This window comes from Sarcophilus harrisii, chromosome 2 (genome assembly GCF_902635505.1).
Source record: "Sarcophilus harrisii chromosome 2, mSarHar1.11, whole genome shotgun sequence".
Lineage (NCBI taxonomy): Eukaryota > Metazoa > Chordata > Mammalia > Dasyuromorphia > Dasyuridae > Sarcophilus > Sarcophilus harrisii.
This window is the reverse complement of record NC_045427.1, coordinates 114,182,250-114,198,331: the sequence shown is the minus strand read 5'-3', so window position 1 is coordinate 114,198,331 and position 16,082 is coordinate 114,182,250. Positions and strand designations below refer to the sequence as shown.

General features: G+C 37.4%; 1 protein-coding gene across 13 annotated transcripts in view; it reads right to left on the bottom strand.

The window, feature by feature from the left end:
- AAK1 (AP2 associated kinase 1) overlaps positions 1 to 16,082 on the bottom strand; it is a 242,795-nt gene that overhangs the window by 35,943 nt on the left and 190,770 nt on the right. For 9 of the 13 annotated variants that reach the window (XM_031950606.1, XM_031950605.1, XM_031950611.1 and 6 more), the window contains exons 14-16: positions 11,006 to 11,163; positions 8,056 to 8,178; positions 2,299 to 2,394 (exon numbers count right to left, since the gene is read on the bottom strand). In XM_031950606.1, the coding sequence (XP_031806466.1) occupies positions 2,299 to 2,394; positions 8,056 to 8,178; positions 11,006 to 11,163 (377 nt within the window). Of the gene's footprint in view, positions 1 to 2,298; positions 2,395 to 5,373; positions 5,757 to 8,055; positions 8,179 to 11,005; positions 11,164 to 16,082 lie in introns of those variants that run through there. The other 4 variants (XM_031950609.1, XM_031950614.1, XM_012539929.3 and 1 more) reach the window with 2 other exon arrangements.

Sequence of the window (16,082 nt, the reverse complement as noted above, 5' to 3'; positions counted from 1 at the left end):
AGAAGGAGTAGAAAGGGGAGTTCTAGTGGACAGGGTCTGTGTCACTTTAGGGGAATGATCACATTCCCATATGGGTTTGTGACAAAGAGATATGGCTTGAGAGGCAGAAGTCCCTAGACTACTTGTACTTCACTGTTTAAGTTATGAGCTCCATAAAGGAGGGTTATATAGGAAACCAGACTAACAACTCACGTTTTATGTAATGGAAGAGAGGAGAGAATTGGAGCGAAAGAGAGGGAGAAGAAGAGGGGAGAAGATGGGGGAGGGAAGAGATAGGAAGAGACAGAGACACAGAGAATATGGGAGAAGTAAAGAGAAGGAAGGCAGGAATGATGATGAGGGAATGAGAAAGAGAATAATGTAAGGAAATAGGAGAGGCAGAGGAGGAAAGGAAGAGAGGGAAAGATTGGGATGAACAGGGGAAGGAAGAGAATCACTGAATTCAACTATGTTAGCCTAAAGAAGTCACTGGACAAGAGAGGTCTCTACTATATTGCATAATATAGTAGAGAGAGTGCTGAATCAGGAGTTCCAAGTGTGAATTGAAGTTCTGATGCTTCTAAGCTATGTGACTTTAGTAGAAAGACAAATTAAGAGTCAGAGGATTTTAATCCTGACCTTGTTTGTATAACTTTGGACAAATCATTTCCCTTTTCTGGCCCTGCCCCTCTCTTTCTTCTACTCTATAAAATCAAGGGGATGAAATAAAGAATCTTTAAGGACTCTCCAAATTCTAAGTCTTGTTCTTGTCACTTAAATGCCTGGGACTTGGTTTCCTTGTCTGTAAAGTAGGAGAGGTAATATTTGCATTATCAATCTCACTGGCTTGCTTTGAAGAAAGTTCTGTAATCCTTCAGGTGCCACATGACTGGGAATTTATTTAACAAGTCCCAGGAGGACAATTCTTAAAGCAGTGCAGGGGAGGCCCTCTATGAAAGGGCCCCCCACACTAGGCCTATAATTTATTTGTTGCAGAATAGGCAGAAATAGTTCATTTTTCTTTCATTCCAATAAAACTGTCTTTTGAGACATTGTAGACAGCCTGCTTGCAAATGGAAATATTGGGTTTCAGCCAAAATCGTTCCAAATGCAGAGATTGTATCTTAGTTTCCAAGTTAGGGACTGAGACAAATAATGTGTGGCACTTACAAATAATACTTCAATAATTAAAATATCTATGATATAGTTCATGTAGGGGGTCCCCTCCAATAGAACCACCTGCAACACCTCTATAAATTAACAGATGATCTTGAGAGTGAGGGGGAGAAGTAGTTTCTGTCAGGCCAACTTAGTGGCCAAGTATATTTATGGTTCGGTCATGGCTCATTCCTCTTAGACTTGAGAGGAAGGTTTGTCTTGTAGTCCAACATGTCAGCAAACATGTGAGCTGACAGGAAGGGGGTACTGCACACATTTAGAAAGAGTAGAACAGGCAGGTCAGAGACACAATATCAGTCTTGTTTTCCTGTCTCTACAGACCAGTACCTGACTGTGGACATCCAGCATTTATAACATAGCCCTTTTGCTTCCCAGTTGAAAAAAATGAAGAAACATTCTCCTTGACCCTAGAACAGATAATTAAGAGCAAGGGCTGAAAGACACCAAAAGACAAACTGAGGCTTGATATGTGCCCATCATTGTGCTAGGCACACCAGGATATTAAGAGAAAAATGAGACAGTCTTTGCCTTTGAGGAACCGTTTCTAAATGGAAACTGTTTCTTTTTCCTGGGGGGTCTTCAAACTTAGGTTAGAGGACTACTTGTGAGGTATGTTGCAGAAGAAATTAATTTGCATGTGTGGTTTGGAAAAAGATGGGCACTGGAGTTCCTTTCAATGCTGGAATTCTGCATTTTTTTGAAGCCCAAAGGAGTTTAGTAAATTATCCAAGAATTACACAGCTAGCTGAGAGGCTGAGATGAGTCTAAAGCCAAAGTCTCTGATTTCCAGAAGTCAATATTTTCTTCTTTCCCATTTGGTATTGCTTTCAAAATTGGTGGGGGGAAAGGGTTGGGTAAGGCAATGAGTGAATGGGCATACGTGAGGTGTGTTATTAATTTATTGTGTCCTTATTCCTCTGCAGATGCCACAAAGTCATTTCTTACACACCCTTGAAGCAATGTTCTAGAAACAGTACAGTCCTACATTGGCTTTCATCCTTTTTCTTGTTCTCCCCAGCCCTTTCACAAATCCAAAATCTCTTTAAGTTAGGATCCTTAAAAATTAAGCTTTTGGAAAACAATGTGGAAATGGGTATTTATGCCCACTTCACCCCGATGTCTTGTCACAGTTTCCTTTACCTGGTGCATCAGGTACTGGGAGAGGGATGAAAGGATCAGACACATTCAGAAGAGGAGGGTTAGCATCCAGACCAAGCACATCTTTCGTTTTTTCAGCTGGAGGATTGAGTAGTGGCCAAAGATAAAGAGAGAAAAAGAAAGAGAAAAGCAGAAAACATCAAGAAGCTATGTAAGATTTTTCCTGCCCAGTTAATTATTTTACCTAAGAGCCAACAAGGCCTCCTGTGGTCTAAGCAGGAGCAATAGTGTTGGAAGGAAGGGAAGGAGAGAAGGAAAGAAAAACAGAGGACAAAAGGGACAATCTGTTTAGATTTATACCAGTCTTACTGCAGTGGTCCTTCAGTGTTTACAACTGGATCATAGAACATTTCTGTATGCAGACATCTCGTCACCATAGTGATACTAGCAGAATATTTACATGAATCCTTGAGTTCCACCTCTTCCAGAAGGACTATTAATCCACATCTCTCCCCCTTCTTGGAACTCCCACAGACTTACTGTCTGGATCAGGTGTTTTGGTACTTAACTATATCCTCCTTTCTACATTTTACAGAGCTTGATTTTCACTGGCCTAGGCACTTCCTTTATTGGTGTAATCACATCTAATCATACATTGTTTCCTATGATTATATGCATTCTGAGTGTGGAGTATTTTCCCAATTAGACTAGGTTGAATCACACCAGAAGTGAAAAATACTTGCTGAATGAACTGAGATGGGGTAGTGATTTCTCTCAAATCAGTGGGATATCCCTGGCATATTGTTTATAATCATATTAAAATATAAGTCAGCAAACAAGCATTTGTTAAGCACCTATTATGTTCTGAGGATGTAAAGGAAGGCAAAAGTCAGCCAGTCCATGCTTTCTGGAGAGACAGCAGCACACAAACAACTGTAAACAATTAAGATGTGTACAAGATAAATTGGAGATAACCAACAGAGGGAAAGGACTACAGAGGAAAAGGACTACCTAACAGAGAATCAAGAAAGGACAGACGGTGGGATTTTAGTTGAGACTTGGAGGAATCAGGAAATAGAGGTGAAGGGAGAAAATTCGAGGCATGGGGGATAATGAAAATACTTGGAGGAATCAATATCTAAAGCTGGGGTATGTGTATGTTTCAAATGAGACAAGCATAGAGATCTCAAAACCAAAATGATATAATACAAAGGACACTGGCATTGCAGTCAAGAAATCCTTGGTTCAAATATTGCCTTTGATGCTAATTACCTGTGTGATTTTTAGCACTTAGCTCACTAGAATTCTATCTGACTAGATGGTCTCTGAGGTCCCTTATGACCTCTGCTCCATATAAAGGAAGGCTTAACGGGATTACATACCTTACATCAGTGGTGTCACCCTCAAATAGAAACAGGCTCCATTAATCTCTACATAAGGATCTTGATGAATCGTTTATTAACTTAGTTTTAAGATGTAATATTATCTAGATTTAATACATTTTTATTTTGTAAAATATTTCCAATAATATTTTCATCTAGTTTGAGCCCCTGTACTTAAGCCATAACTGTTTCACACTTCTGCCTTAATCCATGATCTAAACATGGGGGTTTCTTAACCACCTTATCCATCTAGTCATAAGAGTTCCATATGTTAGGATCCAACACTTATTTGTTTTTTTTTTTTTAATGTTTTTATCATTTTATTTCTATATAAATGATGTCCTTGGTGATTTTGTATATTTTATTCTATACCAGAAAAACATTACTCTAAAGAGTCCATGGACTGCCAAAAGGGGCCCAAGACATAAAAAAGGTTAAGATTTCTTAGTGCAACTTGTCCATGTCTGCAGATATGACTAAGAAGTTGTAACTCACCCAAGGTCATCCAGGTTATTTGTCACAGTATGAAGAGCAGAACCTAGACTCTCAGGGTGCTTTAACACTGCATTTTTGACTTTCACGGGAACAAGCTTGAAGAGATTCTAGAGGGTCTTCTAGTCCAACCTTCTCATTTTATAGACAAGAAAGTCTTTAGGTGACTTAAAAGTTATATAGGGAGTCATGTGGCTAAACATAATAGCTGAAATCAATCTTCTGATTCTAAACCCAGGACTTTTCCCTCCTATACCATACTGCTTCCTCCAGCCATTAGCTTCTCTGTGGGCTTACTAGAAAAGAACAAAACTTTTACTAATTTAAAAATGAAACTGTGGATTTGAGTTATCAAAAGGCAGGACTTGTTTTAGTCACCATTCCCAATCTGCTAAAAATCTGAGAATTCACAGCTCCATCTCCTTTGATATTTGCACCAGAAAAGGGTGTTTAAAAGAACCCCTTGCCCAAAGATTGTGCTTGTTAGCTTCCTTGGCAGATGATCTGGGCTTAATAAAGGTCTGTGCCTATATGATTTTCACAGCCTCATTTCCTTTTTTTGAAGGCAAATGAGCATCTTCCTTGGCCAAAGGATAAAGGACGTAAAAATCTAGAATTATTTTGTGACAAAAAAATTAGGGAATGTCCTAAATAAAGATCACAGAAAAACTCATGTAAAAATGAAAGTCCTTCAAAAAGTTTGAAACCTAGTTATACAACTTTTTGTTGCAACTTTGTTATGTAACTGAACTACATCAATTGGTAATGCCTTTTCTGGAAAGCAACCATTACATATTATTTATCATGGTATCCCCAACATCTCCCAACAGGGCTTTTCACATGCTAGCTGCTTAAAAAATAATTTGTTGAATTTTCTATCTGCCTCTCTGGAAATAGATGACCAGCTTCAGTAAATAGTGGGTTTCACTTTTCTGGAAGTCTGTAAGAACGATAATGATAGTGAACATTTCCAAAGCACTTACCATATGCTAAGTAATGTATTAAGGATTTTAAAATATTATCTCATTTAATCCCTAGAAGGGAGGTGTTATTATTCCCTCCATTTTATAGATAGCATAGTTTTATCCATTTGGGGCCACATTGTAGAGGGGATTCTAGTTCAGATATGGGTAGGACTATCTTAGACAGTTCTGTAAGATCCCTTCTAACTCTTGTGTTATAGGACTCTATATGTGTGTGTATGCGTATATCTTAATAGATATTTAGATATTAAATAACTGGAATTAAACCTAAAAAGAAAAACCACTTGGGATAGATTCTGGGTTCAACCATTTAATTAACTCCATTGCAGATTGTTTTGAAAGCTTCTTGAATTTTTGGTGTCTTTGTAATGGTCAAATACAATTAATATGAAGGCTTGAAGATACATTAAATGAAGATATAAAAAGAACTGGGTTGACCTTTCTCCTTCTGCTCTTCTGAAGTCAGTCTTTGAAATCTGTATTCTGGGTTTCTTGGGTAAGAAAAGGAGATCCATTGGACCAACACTTTCTATGCCCTCAAATAACATGTTGGCTTCTGAGGAAGCCAAGAGTTTTTGGGAGAATGTTGGTCAACGTACAGCTCTAGAGACTCTGGGGTTTCTTCTGAATTTCATGCACAGCCCTTAAAGCAAGTGCAGAGAAATAAAACATTAAAAAAAGCAAAGTGAGATATCAAAAATTATACCTAAAATGAACACATGGATAATCATTTCTACTCAGCAGAATTAAATAAATTAGTAACCTGGAGGGAAAAAAAATGACTAAGGGTCTTTGTCAATGACTAGAAAAATCTTGTTACTTAGCCTTGGTTAGTTTTATCTACTCATATTTTATATCTTGAAATATATTTTCTTCCAGATGGAAAACAAAATCAATGAATGGGACCCCATGAGAACATGTCATCATCTCAGGGGCAGGACTTGTCTTTTGTCCCTTTATACCTCCCCACAAGTTACCCCAAGTACCCTATACCTACTAGGCAGGTATCAAAAAATATTTGTTGATGATGGTATTTGAAATGTCCAAACTCATTTTCTCTTGGTTTTTATTTTAACTGGTATTCTTTGAATCAGTTTGCTTTTCAATTTAATTCAATCTGATTCAGCTCAAGTCAACACTTAGGTGCCCACTATGTTCAAGGCAGAATAGTAAGCAGGAGAGATACAGAAACAAAATTGTTCTGAAAGAATTTATGTTCTATTGGGGAAGTACAATGTATACAGAAATGTAAATATAAGCTCTACAAAGTTACAGAAATATATTTCAAGAGGGAAAAAATAATAACAACTGGCAAGGGGGTGAGGGATCAAGAAAGGCTTAATATAGGAGATGGCACTTAATTGAGTCTTAAAGGAAACTTGGGGATTATAAAAGATGGCAGTAAGGAGGGAATATACAGAAGCAGGGCCATAGCCTTTGCACAATCATGGAGGCAGGAAATGGAATGCTGCCAGCAGACCAATTTTACTCTTTTGTTTTTAAAATAAAGTGAGTTGGGAGCACACAATAAGACTGGAGTGAATTAAGGAGTCAATATATGAGTACTTTACTGCACAAAGAAAAAAAGCATTTATTCTAAATTCCATTAGTGTTATACTATATTGCTTATGCTTCTATTCTTTAAATTGGCTTTAATTCTCTTTGTATTTTGAAAAACACATTTATTTAGTAAGAATATCTTATCCTTTCATTTTCTAATTTATTATTTAGCTCAAATACCCCAATCCTGTTCTTCAAATCATAAGCATGTTCTAGAACAAGAGTGTCCCCAACATTTTTGTGGTCTATGTTCACAGTTGAAGCACTAAGATTGATTGTTAAGAGTTTAGGAGAAAAGTAGAGAGGATTTTATAGGGAAAGGGTGGGGGAAGGGTTAGGGCCGCAGCTAGAAAACACTACTTGTCACTCACTCTTCCCTACTCTTCACCTGCTTCACCTCCCTTTCAAGTAGAAAGTGTATGGGGGGATATTAGTTGGTGTCTAACTAGATGAGAACACTGTCTCTAAGAAGCAAAGTCCAGGAGCAAGCACTGGAATCTAGATTCAACATGTAGCTTCTAGATGTGAATGAGTAGTCTTTGGATTAGAAGTAAATGTCTAACACTTAAGGGTTCTTAAATTCAGCCCACAGAGATTAAGGAAAAGCAAGTGATTAACTAAATATAGTGAACCTTCTCTAGGAAGGAAAAATTTCTTTTGTTAACATGTTAGACATTTTATGCTGGAAGAGATCCAAAATATCTGTTTAAGTCTTTGCCTAGGACAGAGAAAGCTTAAGTATTTTATGAGAACACCTGTTTGTCTTGCTGCATCACCTCGTTCCTTTAAACGGCAACACATTCACTCATATCCTATTTATGTTTCTATCAAATCCTTGTAGGTAAACAAAAAAGGTCAGGTCTCACTATTTTGCTTAGAGTACATGTTCAGGATCTAAGGAATTACTGGTTCCCATTATTGATCCACATGGGAATTTTGAATTGCTGTTTTTGACACAGGTTGATTGGTTCCTCCTTAGGAAACTTGATGGTTACTCTTTCTTGGGGATTCACCATATTTAATTTGTCCAGCACAACTTTGTCCAGAAACTCAATCAGCACAGCCCACTGCACCTAAGAACTCCACAAGAGTCACCAGCTTGAGATTCCCTGATCACTGGAATCACAGCTTGTGCCACCATATCCAGCCACCTAGTCCTCTGAAATATTCATCCATCAAATCCATGTATGCAACGAATTCACTTAATGGAGATGCTTCTCTGTTACTCACAAATTCTCTGGCTATCTCTGACTACCTCCTACCTACCATATAGCTTGAGTTCAGAAACATGAATCACCAAAAATGTACAGGGCTTGCTGGCAAGCAATGTATATGATACCAATAATAGGACTACTTTTCCTTTAAGGATTAATCACCCTTACCGGTTCCAGTTCCAGAAGAAAAGGAGGAGGAGCCAAAAGCATCTGCTTGAGTAGTGGCTGTACCTGGTTGAAAGCCTGGGATCAAACTCTCTGCTGAACCACCAAGTTTCTCAGGAGGTTTGCCTAGAGTAGCAAAACATACAAATGGCTATGAGTATACACATCCAACATTCTAGATCTTCTAGATGTTCCTGTTTGATTCTCAGATGTTATAACAACACCTCACTCATCTGGCAAGCTCAAATTTGAGGAATACAGTTCAGAAGTCAGAAGCAATGGGAGGTAAATCTCTAAGGAGGCAAAATAACACAGAAATTAGAAAAGCCTGTTTGGCAAAAGTCAAGCAACTTTAGTTCCAGTTTCAATAGCTAAGCTTCAACTTCCTCATCTATTAATGAGGAGAATAATATTTGTACTATTTAACTCACAAGATTGTTAAAAGACAATCACTTTATAAATTTTTAGGGGATATTTAAACATAAGTTATTGTTATTATTTGTACCATGAAAAAAGCATCAAGTTCTTATACAGAACATATTTTCTATTTTAAATGGAATTCTAAAAGTTCTTAATTCCTAACCCATTTTATATGGTTATTGTTCAGTCTGATTCTTGGTTACCCTATTTGGGGTTTTCTTGGAAAAGAAACCGGAGTAATTTGCCATTTCCTTCTCCAGCTCATTTTACAGATGAGAAACTGAAGCAAACTGGTTAAGTAACAGTAAGTCTCATATGAGGCTGGACTTAAAGTTTAAATATTTTCCTGATTCCAAGCTTAGTGCTCTATCCATTGGACCATCTAGTTGTCCTCAATGTATATTAGAAACAACAAATGAAAATGGGTAAGAGGGCACAGAATCTTCACAATGTCTAATTTTTATGTTTCAATGGGGTATGGAAGTGACACTAGGTTCTTAAAGGTTATTCCCATGAAACAAAATTTCTGAACCATTCTACAAAATTAGAGAGATTTTAAACATGGACCCAAATATAGACTCTCTGGTTTGAACACTAGCTTAATGAAGTAAGAAAAGGTTCATTGGCAATAGCCACCTAAACAAATCTTTATGTAATGAATTCTTTGGCCATGGCAACTCAAGAGACAAAGAAAAATGCAAAAGGGACCTCCATGTTATGGGATGCTATATCTGAAGTGATATGGCAGAGCAGTTAGAAAATGAAATAGAGGATACACAATTTTTAGAATACCCATCAAAATCAACTTAACTGTTGATGTGCTAAGTGCTTAATTTTTGTTCATTTACCAGTACATTGAGAAAAAGTGGACTATGAATAGTGGTCATTCTTTCTATATATGAAACTAAAATATATGTGATACAATAATGGCCCATGACCATAAATGGTCCTTAGAGAGACAAATAAAAGGGTTGGTTTTACTGGATGTCCAAAGGTAACAAGAAACAATTTCATGGGGCATTTGATTACCCTGCCTTGATGTTTTCATGATAAGCATGAGCAAAAAGACCATCCTATAGATAACTTCAGCACTTTATTGCAGCAGACAGAAGAAAGTATACTAAGAATTTCACAAGATCCTCCAAACCCAGATAACGTATACTTCAGTACTTGGTGATTTCAGTGAAAATGTGGGCATAAGGGAAGGCAATAAAAAATAAGGAAATTGAGTGGAGAAATATGAAAAAGTCAAAGATTTGTAAGATACTAAGAAGTTTTTACAATTGTATATCATCACTACTTTCTTCAAGAAAAGAGACAGAAGGTACTTTATATGGCAAACAATAATAAACATCACACACATGCTCCTCTTAACTGATCTGAAACAACTGATTACTGATATACTCTACAGAGTTACAGAATCAAATACCTAGAAATGATATAGAAGCCTCTAGTATAACTCATACCTAGACAAGAATCCTCTTTACATCATTCCCAAGAAGTGTCTATCCAAATTTTCTTGGAAATCCTCTAGTGAGTCCTAAACCTGTCTCTTTGTCATTTCTACCCTTCCAAAGAAACAATTTAAAAAGGGCATTTGAGAAGACAACATAAACAAACCAATCTATATACCTATCTTCTCTCTGTAATCTCATATTTGAATATGATTTATAATTATTTGAAGTCATTCTTGATGAAAATTTGAGAAGAGAACAACAACCAGTCTTTTGCAAATTATTTTCTTTTTTCTTTTTTTTTTTTTTTTTTTACAGGATATATACATGGGTAACTTTACAGCATTAACAATTGCCAAACCTCTTGTTCCAATTTTTCACCTCTTACCCCCCCACCCCCTCCCCTAGATGGCAGGATGACCAGTAGATGTTAAATATATTAAAATATAAATTAGATACACAATAAGTATACATGACCAAAACATTATTTTGCTGTACAAAAAGAATCAGACTCTGAAATATTGTACAATTAGCTTGTGAAGGAAATCAAAAATGCAGGTGCTGCAAATGATTTTCAACATAGGTCAGATATTCAATCAATTGAATATGGTTACTGATTATAAAAAGCATTTCTTAGGATAAAAAAGATCATAGAACTAAAGCTTAAAGTGATCTCTAATTCCTTCATTTTACAAAAAGACATTGAGGTCAAAAGAGATTAACTAACTTGTCCAAAGTCACAAGCATACCAAAAAAAGGGATAGTATAGGTAACCAGAATTTCTTGAGAACAGTGTGAATTTAGCATACTAGGCAAAAATACTTTCTTTCCCCTGAACTTAAAAGGTTTTATGTGCAAAAATTTGCTGGCAAGGGAAATACACAGAAATGTCATATATAAATATATAATTATATATAATATAACCAATATATTATATATATATATATATATATATATATATATATATATATATATAAACAAGTGTACATCTACAAAATAGATATGGGAGCACACATTACTTGGCTCCTTTTAACTGTGGGATATTTGCCGGCATGGATAATTGGACATTTGCCACTTACCATCACCAAGTTTTGCAAAGTCCTTGTTCAACAATTCCTCAGCTGTGAGTTTGGAGAAATTGTCATCATCAAAGGGATTCCAAGTAGAGCCTTCAGAAGGGTTGTAAACGTTTTGCTGAGAGGTCCGGGGAGAACCCGATGGAGTAGTGGATGCAGACCTAAAAGTTCCCCATCACAAAACAGAAGTCGTGAGTAAAAGTTGATCAAGAGGAATATAGGATTTTAAGCTTTAGGGATGTGATCAATACTGAACTTTAGGAATATATTGAACTTTTAGGAAGTTTGGGAACTTTGGACAAGTAGGGTATCCAGATTGGAAAGGGAAAAGAGTGAAAGGTATCTTTCACCCAGTCTCACGATTTCATTTATATAAACATTCTCCTAACTTCAGAATAAAATTATATTTTCTGAGCTGATTAGGTTTGAATCTTGGCACTGTCTGTGACAATCAGTCAATCACTGAGAACTGTGCTAAGTGCTTGGTACATATAGGCAAAAACAACTCCTATTCTCCAGGAACTCACATTTTAATCAGGAAAATAGCATGCCAATAAATAAGTAGATACATGGTATATATGGAAGGTAATCTCAGAGGGGAAGGCACTAGTAGTTAGAAAGGCCAGGAAGGGCTTTCTTCAGATGGAATTTGAGCTAAGTCTAGAAGGAATATTATATTATTTATTATACACTAACTTCCTAATTCCTCAATCTATCCTTTTTCCATGGCCTCTATTGTATTCCACCTTTGCTACCGACAAATGGCTACTCCCTTGATATTGTCTAGATGATCACTTATGCTCTTGTGATAGATCCTGTGATGCTCTCTTGAAATCAGTTCCTGCCCTAGCCTCTCCCATCCCCAATACCACTATTCAAAATATAAACGTTTTCTACCACATATCTCTTTGGTTTAAGTTTCTTTAAGGATTTTTCATTTTGTAAAACATTCCCCTTCCATTTAGATCTTGCTGAGGATATTAAAACAGAAATCAAACTGTTCCTACTCTCAAGTAGCTTAAAAATCAACCTCCACACAAATTTTGAGTCTCTGTTCTTCCCTTCCAACCCAGCCCTCTCCCAAACTCCAGCCAAGGTCTTGGTAGCCCACAACATCTTGGGCTAGTTTATACTGTTTTGTTAGGATACTCTCTGCCCTGAGTACATACACAAGAACCTCTGCCAAGCAGAGGGACCATGTTCCAGAAACAGGATATGCACCAAATAAAAATGGCTGATTCTTTTCCCTTATTTCTATGATCTGTTCATATGGCACAAACTGGAGCTGGCTTTTCTGGCCCCTTCATTCAATTGTCTAGGTGAATTCTGTAACCTCACAGGGGTTTGCCTTTCCTAACTATAATTTTCACCCTAGAGTGCTAAAGTTGGGAGATAGTGTAGTGTAGGGGAAAAACGACTGGGAATTGGATTCAACAAATTGGAGTTGAATCCTGGTTCTATCAGAAGCTTTGTGGCAAGTCCCTTTCCCTCGTTAGCACAGCTTATGTAAGTATTATGTAAAGCACCATTCCACCATTAATATTTTCCAAGGTTAACTCTTCCCACAGCTGTTCTACTGGGAATAGTCTCTTGATTGGTCTCACTTATGCTGCACAGTTTCCTGAGGACACCAAAGACTTCCCATCTGCTTTAGACTTGATCATTTGTTTTGTCCTCTATCTATGAATGCAGAATTGGGGGCCTTCAAGACTCCTATAGCAGGAGGTAGTGGCCATGCTAAAAAACAAAGGAATGGTTGCTTCCCAAAGCAATTGGAGTGTTCTCCCCTCCCTTCAGCTGCTCTCCACCAATCAAGACAAATTTTCAGATTGCACTGAAGTCATAATCTTGTATCTTGACAAGTTCCGGCCAAGTCGGAATTGAGATTTCCCTTCCTACTGACACATAACTCCTTTGAGTAGCTATTATGAACTGGTCTATGAGCCAGCACGTGTAGAAGAATGGAAACTGTCACATACTTTGCAGGTGCTTTCTGGGTTGGAGCCACGGTTCAATTTGGACTGAAATCACGCTTTTGAATCAGGTTGTAAACAGGTGCAAAAAAACATTTGTGATGAACTAATCAGTTCAGATGGAAATCCAGAAACTTGATCAAAGGGCTCAAGATGGAAGACTACATCCACTCCATTGTTCTTGGTCTGACCTACTTATTCTATATGCTGGAGCCTCATCGGGAATCCCAGGCCAACTCTGAGGAACCCACACAAATGTGGTACTCCCGATTCCAGCTCATGACCATAGTACAGTTGTATTATGTCCAGATTTGCCATCACCAGTTCAGCTGTCCTACCCAAAGGATGGTAAAGGGAAATGACTGGATTCTCTAGTAAAGGGATTTTTGATAGTAGAACTATCTTCCTTTTAATCCTTATTCTTTAGAACATGGACAGCTAGTTATCCATTTCTTCCAGTTGGTCTAGAGCTTCTCAGTAGAGAACTCTAGGAGGTCATCCTCATCAATTCTGGGCTTCTAGAAACTTTATGAATCTTAACAGGATTCAGAAAGGGTTAAATGACTACAAGAGCTGGAATTTCAGCTGGATTCAAAGCAATTCTATGATCCACTATTGGGTTTCCCTGAAGTGGGTACATTTGTTCTCTTTGCCTATGAATAGAAGATATCATAGCCCCTAATGAATCAGCAAAATCTGACTTGATTTCCTTGTATTTCACTAGTTATGCTATAACTTGGATTCATGGGAAGCTTGTGGCAGATTGCTTTTACTATTTTACCTGTTTTAAGCAATACTCATGCCTGGACCATTTTGACAGCCTGTAAGGGCCGGTCTGCCTTAGTCAATAAGTTTCCTGTTGCTTCCAAGATCAAAAGTCCTTCACAATCTGGCTCTCTCCTACCTGGGTAGTCTTCTGATACTGCCCTGAATCCTATAATGTACTCTGCTATCCAATGATGCTTTTTTTTCATGCTCAGGACATGCCATTTCCAGACTTCTACTCTCCAGACTTTCTATGCTTTGATCCTTGGCTTCCTTCAAGTCCCAGATAAAATCCTATTTCCTATGAACCCTCTTTATGCTTAGTGCCTTTAGTTTCTTCATCTGTAAAAGGAGGGTTGAGAGAAATGATTATTTAATAACCAATTACTGGAGAGATTCATGGTTTTTCCTCTTATCTGCTCATTTTCTACTGAATAAAGTTAGCATTGGAAGAACCTGGCTGAAAATGAAACTGGATTAACTTTCCCCTTTCATTCCTCAAACAAAGCAGGAAAGTTTAGTGTATGTATGTTTGTATCCTTTGTTAATGGGAGGATGGGGTAGACTTCTCAGACACTTGAAAAACTAAGAAACACTTCTGAAAGACAGGTACCATTTTTATCCAAGTAGTTTCTGATAACGCTTATGGAACCACAATGGTTCTTGGGCTTCAATGGGCACTGCCAGTTTGTTACCAATGTACTTTTCTCTCAACTCATCCTTCCCTACTAATGTACTTCCTACTATTTTTCATTGACTCCAAAGATGTGGAATGATTAATCTTTTGAGAAATATACTATTATATCTATGTGTGTATTCTCCATTTATGATCTCTCCTCACCTCATCCTTTACAGTTTTTGTTCATGCCTCTCCTAGAAATCATAATAAAGAAGCTACCTAATACCTAAAGGATTAAATCTCTGTGTATTACATGGATAAAATTTATCATTCATCTGTCTGTTCTCACTCTTCATGCATAACCAGTTCATCTTCTTTTCTAGTCACCTAGCTGTGATTATATTTCTTTGTAAATCATTGCTAGTGATACACTAAAAGATATTAACATCTCTCTTCCCCCAGCCTCAAACATGTCTTTTGCTAATACATCTTGGATCCTTTCAAACTTGATTTTTTGGATCCTGTAGGATCGATAGCCAAAAGCATATCAGCCTTATGTTTTTAAAAATGGGTTTTTATGGCAGCAATGGGCTTGGGATCTCTGAAAATGTTGCTCAATATCCCGATAGAAATCTAGCCTAATTTCTTCTTCTGGCAGAGAAGAGTCGCCACAAACTAAATAAAAGTTCCCTTTGCTTGTCTGCTGGCACACTGCCACCCTCACCAACCAACTCTTTGTGGTGGAAGCAGATGCATCTAACTTGACAAATGGAGCCATCTTTCCTCAGGATAACTCTGGAATTTGCTCTTTTTTTTCCAAAAATTTTTTATCATCTGAACAGTATTATATGATTTGAATGAGAGGAGTTGCCATCAACATGCCCTCTGAGGTCAAATATCAGGGTGTCATGCTTGGAAGGGCCACAGCACCCAATCATTGTGCCACTGAAACTTAGCAATCTCAAATATATACAGTTAATCTTAATGGCAAACTTAGGAGTGGGTCGGTGCTGTTTTTCTGTCCAGTTAATTTCAATTATCTCATGACCTCAGATGGCAGAATAAACATACTGATGTTCCATCCAGGAAACCAAAGATTAAAGGGCTCGAAGAATCAGCCTTCAAAAGAACTCCTTTGGAGTGAAGTCATTGTAATTACCAAGCCTTGGCTGGGTAATATTAATTTTATTAGGCAAAAGGAAAAATGTCATATATACTTAACCACAGTTCTCTGTTCACAAAGGCAGCTCTACCCCTAAAGGAAGGGAGCTTGTCTCTGAGGGATCCTACATGTGCTCCTGTATGGATGTCCCTGCTAGAATCCTAATACAAAATGGAATATACTTGATTGTTCTACCATAAGCAACTAAGGATGTTTTTAAAGATATCCAATCAGTCAATAATGACTTTTCATAGGTGATGTTGGCTTTCACCAGAAAGTTTGATGTTTATATGCAAGTCTCTAGACACATGATAAAGATGGGGAACATATCAGGGACACACCTTTCATTCACACTGTCTTTTCCTGTTATTGCAGGACCAGAATCTTATCCTAGTCATGGCTGCTATAATGACCAGAACAGTTCATTATTTTCCCCCCTCTGCTGGAACATTACCCACCCACGACCAGATGTGCTAGGTTTATGCCTTTGATAATTTTTAAGCTACATAAATGTTTTCTCATTTCTTTTCTGACTATGTATCCCAATTCACCTCATGCTTT